This window comes from Plectrocnemia conspersa, unplaced genomic scaffold (assembly GCF_051122295.1).
Source record: "Plectrocnemia conspersa isolate PC_06_02 unplaced genomic scaffold, ASM5112229v1 ptg000011l, whole genome shotgun sequence".
NCBI lineage: Eukaryota > Metazoa > Arthropoda > Insecta > Trichoptera > Polycentropodidae > Plectrocnemia > Plectrocnemia conspersa.
In genome coordinates, this window is record NW_028277175.1 from 16,271,680 (window position 1) to 16,279,473 (window position 7,794).

A 7,794-nucleotide genomic window follows, 5' to 3' on the forward strand; every position below is an offset into this window, starting at 1 on the left:
AGAATCCAGAGAGCTGACCATAGTCAAGTGGCAAGAACGGTCGGACGCTTCAGTCAAAGGGCGTTGTAAGTATAGACTCATCGAGTACCTAAAGGACTGGAGCCAAAGAGGACACAGTGAACTAAATTACTACCTGACGGGAATTCCCAAAACACACGCGTTAGAGCGCCGGCGTGAAACGCCACGATGATATTTCACGCCGGCGCCGAAATCAGTTCCACAAATACTCACAGGCGTCGCTTCATACGCCGCTGCGATCGCGGGATCAGTTAGTCATAGATTGGATGATGCTGGACAATTACAAGAAATACTGAAATGAGAACAAATCAATACAATATCATTAAAAAAAGGTTAGGTTGTTTGGTTCTACAGTAAAAGTCGGCGCGAGCGGCAGCGATGCGCCTCCAAGACGACGCTAGAAAGAGATGAGTGAATGCTAGAAGGAAACTCGAGATGTGACGTCGACATGGCGCCCTAATTCATGCTTGATGAGAATGCGCCTACCTGACGTAAGCACTTACAGCACTGAGTGCCACCACTGCAACATGAACGAACCAGACGACGCTGCCCAGCATGGAGCGAGGAAAGAAAAACATTGAAGAAGCTATTAATGAATATCAAATATCGCCGGAGAGCATGGTCTCCTCCATCCTGAGAGACACGGAGGAGAGTATTAATTTAGCAAGACGTTGTTGGCCGCTTTCGTAGGCATTAGGACCAAACGCAGTTGAGAGTTCATAACCATTGGTTTTTTGAGCGTGGCGCCGATATTCTTAGCAAGTACCATAAATTTATTGCTATTAAATTATATTAGCCTTTTAAAGTAATATAATTATAAAATTCATTTATAGACTTTAATTTTAATTATTGTTAATGATCACTTATTTTTTTGTTATGGCAATATATTTGAAGAAAAATAAACACTGTCTAGCTGTCATCATAACCTCGCAAATACCGGCTACGCAATGGATTTCATTGAAATTGACGGTAGTATCCTTGAAGGGGTAATTTCTTATAGTTCATTTTATTGTAATACAATAACTTTTTGCATATTATTTCATTAAATATTACACCAGGGTGGCCAAATACTTCGAATCGCTATGGCTATAAGTACCATTTGTGGCTTAAGAATCAGAGTTTCCAAAATCAGAGCCGGCAGAAGTAAACCAGGTTTAGCAGCTCAACATTTGAAGGGTGATTATTTTTAATTTAATAATTATAAGTCACTAATCTCATTAATCTGTAATTTTGATTGAACTTAGGTATTCAGCTCGTTAATGAAATGTGTAGTGGCCGTTTAAGAGGCGACCAAATCGGTTCAACATCCATTGAATTTACTCCAGGCGCCATTAAAGGCGGAGAATATTATGCCGATACCCAAACAGCAGGGTACATATTAAATATCATCATTTTAAAATAAATGTTCATCTTTTAAATGTGTATTTCGTTTTAGATCTATAAGTTTGTTGCTTCAAGTCGCTTTGCCATGTGCATTGTACGCAAACAGCTCAGTCAAACTGCAACTCAAGGGCGGAACCAACGCGGATATGGCTCCCCAAATTGATTACATGAGTGAGGTGTTTCGTCCCAATTTGGAAAAATTCGGAGGTACCTTCGATATAGATCTTCAAAAACGCGGTTACTTCCCTAGAGGTGGTGGGCACGCTGTGATAGATATTTTGCCAATTAAATCATTAAAAGCTGTAAATTTAACAAGCTTTGGAAAACCCAAATGTGTACATGGATGGAGTTTTGTCGCTGGAAGTCTACCATTTAGGGTAAATATTGGGTTGCTGAATAAATCAGGACATTTTTATACTTATATACATTAATTATGAACAAATGATTTATAGAAACCGACCAAATATAAACTGAAATAATATTTTGTAGTGTTTGAAACTTGGATCTTATAATGGAATGTAACAACTATAATTTCAACCTAGACACATAGTCATAATTCTGTTTAATTCCAATGAACTAATTTATAACCTTATCATATTAAATTATCACTCAACTCTTCAAGAAGAGCATTACGTAGCTTAATTGGCACTGAAGCCTGTTGAACTGATGCATAAATTCGACTTTAGTACGAAAATTTACTTCGCAATCTATAGTTAGTACTACTAGCATTTCTACTGTACATATACAGTAGACCCCCCCAATAACATGACAAATTGGGGACGTGCTATTTGAGTGCCCATTACTTTGTGTGTGCAAGCCAAAGGGAGAATATCTCACCACACGCGCCTGATTTGTATGTACGTAGTGCAAAAAAATGTTGAGTATTTTTTAGTCCCCAACTACACGCACCCAAATAGCACGTCCTCAATTTACTATGTTATTGGGGGGTCTACTGTGTAATGTTGTTTTTGTTTAAAAAATATCGAGTCATTTATAAACATGAGTTTTAGGACATTTTAAATGCATATGCAATCAAATTTATATTTATCTAAATATCTATATGCTTGAATTATTTTTTAAACACATATTTTTGTATTACATGTGTCATACGATGATACTTTAATAGCACTGATCATTTCACCAGGTACAATGTTTAAAATCAAACTTCATAAAATAACAAATGATATTATATTAACACAGTGGAAGAAATTAATAAAAAAATATAAGCTTTCATCTTATTACATCAACTATTTAGGATTCACGATCTAAGACCAAATATTTAAATTCTGGTGAGATTTAAATAGATAAAAATGAAGTATGTGATTTTCAAAATAAAAAGAAAACTTTACCTTGTAACGTTTATTCTTCATCAATATCAACTCCCGCTTCTCAGATCATTTAGTAAACGTATTCATTTTTTATTGTTATTGTGATCTTCAACTATTTGTAACCTGAAAAAAATATACAAATAGGAGTTTTTTTATATCATTATAAACACTAACACAATAAATATATTTTTATTTAGATGCAAAGATGCCTGCACTTTACCTGGACATTCTCTAATTTAAGATCGTTAATGCTATAATGCTCAACTGAATAAATACAATATTAATTATGATAACAAAAGAAAATGGATTTAAAAATGTTTTATCAAGCAATATTATTCTGCTAATAATGAATAAATAATACAGTTTCAATCAATTTATATTTTTAAATGTTAATATAAATGTATTTTTAACTTTAAGTAATGATTAATGATCAGTTTTAACATTATTTTACATTTTAGCTAGCGGAGCAAATGAGCGAAGGTGCAAAGGCTACATTGAAAACTCAATTTAGTAACATTGATATTGAATGTTACAAAGAAAGTCAAAGCATGGCTAAAGATAATGCCAGTGGAATCATGTGAGTCAAATTCAATATGAATAGAATTTTAAAAGGCAACTTCTTTATTAACTAATTTACAATTTGCTCTAGATTGCTTTGCGAGACTACAGAGAATTGTATCATCGGTGATTCCGGCTTAGGAAAGCGAGGTATTGAAGCATACGAAGTAGGCTCAAAAGCTGCCAAGGGAATTGCTGATATTCTATCTATTGGTGCATGCTTTGATAAATATACACAAGTAATTTCATTTATACTTCAATGCTTAACAATATTAAAAAAAATATAGTGAATAATGATGTTTCTAATTTTCAGGATCAATTGATTATTTTTATGTCTCTCGCTGAAGGAACATCTTCAATTCGTGTCGGTGAAATAAGCTTGCATACTAAAACTGCAATATATATTGTTGAAAAATTAACTACGGTATGATTATAAAATAAAAAATATTTGATATGATTGATACAAATAAATAAAAATTATATTTACAGGTTAAATTCACAATAAAAGACGAAGGCACTACTAATGTTATAACATGTACAGGATTGGGAATCTCCAATAAAAACTTAAAATAATTTTATTTTATATTTTTGTAATCATTGTTCAATAATAAAAAACATATTTTTTTATCAAATTACTATATTCTTTACATATCTTCTTATTTTACAACTGTGAATGTAATAAACAATTCACAAATCAAATACATTTGCCTTTTTCCCGTCGCTAAATATTAAATAGATCTGTTACAAGCAAATTCAAGTGAAAGCACACAACAAATACCGCAACTACAAGAAGATAACTTTCATCTATTGATTTTAATGCTGTTTTTGGATCAATACTTAATGTAAGCCCATACAAATGGATCAGACAAAAGTTCTAGTCTTATTTCAAGATCATGTGTTACATTTAATATATAAAGCGCCTTTGGCAAGAATATAAAATAAGTAGTCTTGAGGCATTTAGACATTTCAAATTCATCTGTATTTCTATCATGTATATTGTATTGTATAATATAACAACAATACAGAAAAATTGAGCATTATAAAACTATGGGGTATTATAACTATAAGGGTCTTTACATATTAATTATGGTTATTTAATTTGCGTTATTTTATGACAGTTTCTGATTTTCATAATACATTATTTGTTTATATAAAGAAATTTAATTAACCAATATTGTTTTATTAAGTGTGTCCCAAAAATAGATAGGAGTTATTTTTTTAATAATAATTATTCTGAGTGTAAAGTAATAAAGTTTTAGAACTACAATATAAAAATGGGCGTATAATCAGATCTTGTTTCAGTGGGTGTACATTCTTATCGATCAATACTTTTCAAAATTGACAAGAGTTAGTTATTTTATGGTCAGATCTCTCACCATGCAGAAGTTTATAGTTATTGTTATATTACTAGCAGTGTTTCATGGCATTGGTAAGGTTTTGAGAAAACTTTCATTTAACGTCTTTCATTTAAGGTTTTAAATTATAACGATAACACTATGTATAGCAACGGAAGATTGCGCAGATGTTGAAGCATCAAATGAATCGAAATTGCACAAGCGCTTAATGTGCAATTATGACAAAGACAACCGACCTGTTAAAAACCACAACACTGCCGTGAACATAACAGTGCGGATGTTGTTAAGATTGCTTTATTATTCACATCAAGTAAGTGAGAGAGTACTAACAAGTTTAATTAAGGATAAAATTTAAAATATGCATATATTAATATTTTAGTTTGCTTCGTCTGAATCGATAACAATAAAATGCTGGTTGATTATGGTGAGTGTTGGTTGAAAAAATAAAATTGAAATGTATTAAAATAACGCGATTTTATTGTAATAGAAATGGAAAGATGAATATTTAACTTGGGCTCCTGATGACTATGGAGGTCTTAAGGAAATTTTGATTCACAGTTCTAGATTATGGATTCCTGATTTTTCGCTCTACAATTCGTAAGTTTTAAAACAAAGTAATTAAAAATATTAAATGCAAAATCACCTTGTTGTTTGTTGAAAAAGGCAATTTTGCGTTTTTAACAAACTTAAATAGTAAATAAATAATAAAATATTTTCGATTTCCATAGGATTTATTTTAATTTAGTTACTAGCTGTTATTTTGAAACAATATGGCGAATTAGATTGGTTAACAAACTTGACCTAGACACAAAGTGAATTTTAAAGAAAAGTTAGTTATCGTTTCCACAAGAATTGAGGTTTTCTTTTTAAAGTGAAAACATTTAAAAAATATTTATTTTTGAAAGTGGTCATTTAAAAAATATAAATAAAAAGTATGTCAGGTGTGGGGTTCGAACCCACGCTCCCGTTTGGGAACCAGAGCTTAAATCTGGCGCCTTAGACCGCTCGGCCAACCTGACTAATATCGAATCGATTGAAATAATACTATCTAGGCTCAACAAGGCCGTTTTACACATGGATATATACATATACACATACTTATTCCATACATTCAAACGCATTTTAGCTAAGATTAAAACCGTTTAAAATAAAGTTTCATATAATTTATTTTTATTTTCAGTCCCAAAAGTGAACCGATGAAATTTGATTATCCTTGTCTAGTGAGTAATGAAGGTCTAGTAATTTGTATTCCTCAATTGAGTAGAACGGCTACTTGTAACATGGAATACAAAAATTGGCCTCACGATCGCCAAAATTGCACATTATTTTTCGGAACGTGGATGCATAAAGGAGAGCAAGTTAATTATAACCTTCATCCGAATCCTGTATGTATTTATTTGTAAATAAAAAGTAATGTCAATGATTCATCAAAAAATCCTCAATTTTTTAGATAAGTCTTGCAGATTACCAGCGAAATAAGTATTGGAAGTTAGTTAGTGCGAACGCTTCTCGAAATCCCGGAATATATAGCAAAACTCCTAATCAGACCTTTCCAACTCTGAGATTCAATTTTGTCATTGAAAGGTATACTTCGTCATTGATAGCTAAACTTTTGGTTCCAGCAATAGGTAGCTATGTTTGTTGATTATTTTTCAAACATATTTAATTATACTAATTATACATATTTTCTGTTAAATCTCATAGGAATGATTACAATGACTATAGTATCATTATGTTTGAATATCATATCAATGGAGAGAATAGTAGTAATGTTCTTCAACGTCGCTTGTCATTTCTTTTATATGAACGAATTGAATTTTTTTTTGCCTTCAAATGGAGATGTTGTGCCAGATATAGGTAAAATACCATTTTATTTATATTATTAAAGTATTATTCAATTTTAGAATTTTTTTATGGTGATTGTTTTTAAATATTAAATAATTTTAAATTTTATTTGGTTGCAACTCTAGATAATAAATTTGCACAATCTCACTATCAGGGGGTGTAACTCAGTGGTAGAGTGTCTGCTTCGCATGCTGAAAGTCCTGGGTTCAAATCCCAGCTCCTCCAATACCTTTTTTTATTTTTTTTTAATAATTTTTTTTTTTTTAGTTATTTATTTTAGAGATACGACAATACTAGTTAGCGTAGTATTATTTGAAGGCGTCATTCTAAAAAACTTGGTAAATTATACAAAAGTCACTCCGTCGTTCGTTCTCAAAGTTACCAGCCTCATGCAAACGGGCGCTGGCAAAATTGTTTTTCACGAATTTGACCCGGTAAAATTTATTTTTTACTAAATATATGTTTATTATATATATTTAATATATAAAAAATATTTTTAGAACACTGTGAATATTGAAGAAGGAGAAAATTTAACGGAAGATCCAAAAACTACCGCTAGTAACCAATGGAAGAAGTTTACTTTATTTATTAACAGAACATTTTCGATAGCGGTTATTTTTACATATTTTATTTTGATTATTGTATATGTAACTTAAAAATGAATTTCAAAATATGCTGTTAATATTTTAATTGAAGTACATAATATAATTGTTATCATAGTCTAATAAAAATAAAAATATAAGATGTTTTTTTATGTACTACCCTAAACTGAATATATGTATATATATAATTTTATAAAATGTTTATTTCGAAATGATGACCAAATTTACATATATAATTTAATATACATGTTATTGGTTTATAACTATTTTCATATTTACAAAAAAATGAGAAAATTGAAATATTCGCAGTGCGAACGGTCTACAAAAACCCTTATCGGAATATTAACGATAACAATAAATGGGTTTCTATTTCGAATAAATTAAATTAATTGGTTTAGGAGTTTATAATAATGACTAGAACACGTACAAAAACGAAAAGTAAACAAGAACCTATTTAAATTATTTCATACGGGCTAAAAGTGAAAATCTCAAGAGTAACGAATTATAAAATTTAATATTAATTACTAATTATTGTGCAAGGCTAATTATTATCAATGTTATATGTTTTTAAAAACCTCTGAAAAATTAGCAGAGGCAGTCTTTGAACTTAGTTCCAACAATAAAGCACACATTGACTATCAGAACAATTTATTTTGAGTTACACTTGTAATACCATAAGAACACATATTAATTTATTTTTTAAGC

At 30.6% G+C, this 7,794-nt stretch overlaps 2 protein-coding genes and 2 non-coding genes across 5 annotated transcripts; 3 read left to right on the plus strand and 1 right to left on the minus strand.

Moving 5' to 3' along the window:
* The first annotated feature begins 894 nt into the window (after positions 1–894).
* On the plus strand, positions 895–3,919 carry Rtca (RNA 3'-terminal phosphate cyclase). Of its 2 annotated transcripts, none has more exons than XM_088196799.1 (8): positions 895–1,004; positions 1,077–1,194; positions 1,263–1,389; positions 1,454–1,778; positions 3,188–3,306; positions 3,379–3,526; positions 3,601–3,711; positions 3,777–3,919. In XM_088196799.1, the coding sequence occupies exons 1-8, from the start codon at positions 966–968 to the stop codon at positions 3,858–3,860; spliced, it is 1,071 nt and encodes a 356-aa protein (XP_088052925.1). In that variant the 5' UTR covers positions 895–965; the 3' UTR covers positions 3,861–3,919. The 2 variants fall into 2 exon arrangements, with proteins under 2 accessions (XP_088052925.1, XP_088052926.1); XM_088196800.1 differs by having other exon boundaries at positions 900–987.
* Positions 3,920–4,588: 669 nt separating this feature from the next.
* Positions 4,589–7,229, plus strand: LOC148229709 (neuronal acetylcholine receptor subunit alpha-5-like). The gene is made up of 9 exons (XM_088196857.1): positions 4,589–4,716; positions 4,792–4,952; positions 5,022–5,066; positions 5,130–5,239; positions 5,823–6,027; positions 6,093–6,270; positions 6,347–6,499; positions 6,755–6,921; positions 6,988–7,229. The coding sequence occupies exons 1-9, from the start codon at positions 4,647–4,649 to the stop codon at positions 7,141–7,143; spliced, it is 1,245 nt and encodes a 414-aa protein (XP_088052983.1). The 5' UTR covers positions 4,589–4,646; the 3' UTR covers positions 7,144–7,229.
* On the minus strand, positions 5,578–5,661 carry TRNAL-UAA (transfer RNA leucine (anticodon UAA)). The gene has a single exon. It is a non-coding gene; the product is annotated as a tRNA-Leu (tRNA).
* On the plus strand, positions 6,641–6,712 carry TRNAA-CGC (transfer RNA alanine (anticodon CGC)). Its single transcript has one exon. It is a non-coding gene; the product is annotated as a tRNA-Ala (tRNA).
* Positions 7,230–7,794: the final 565 nt, after the last annotated feature.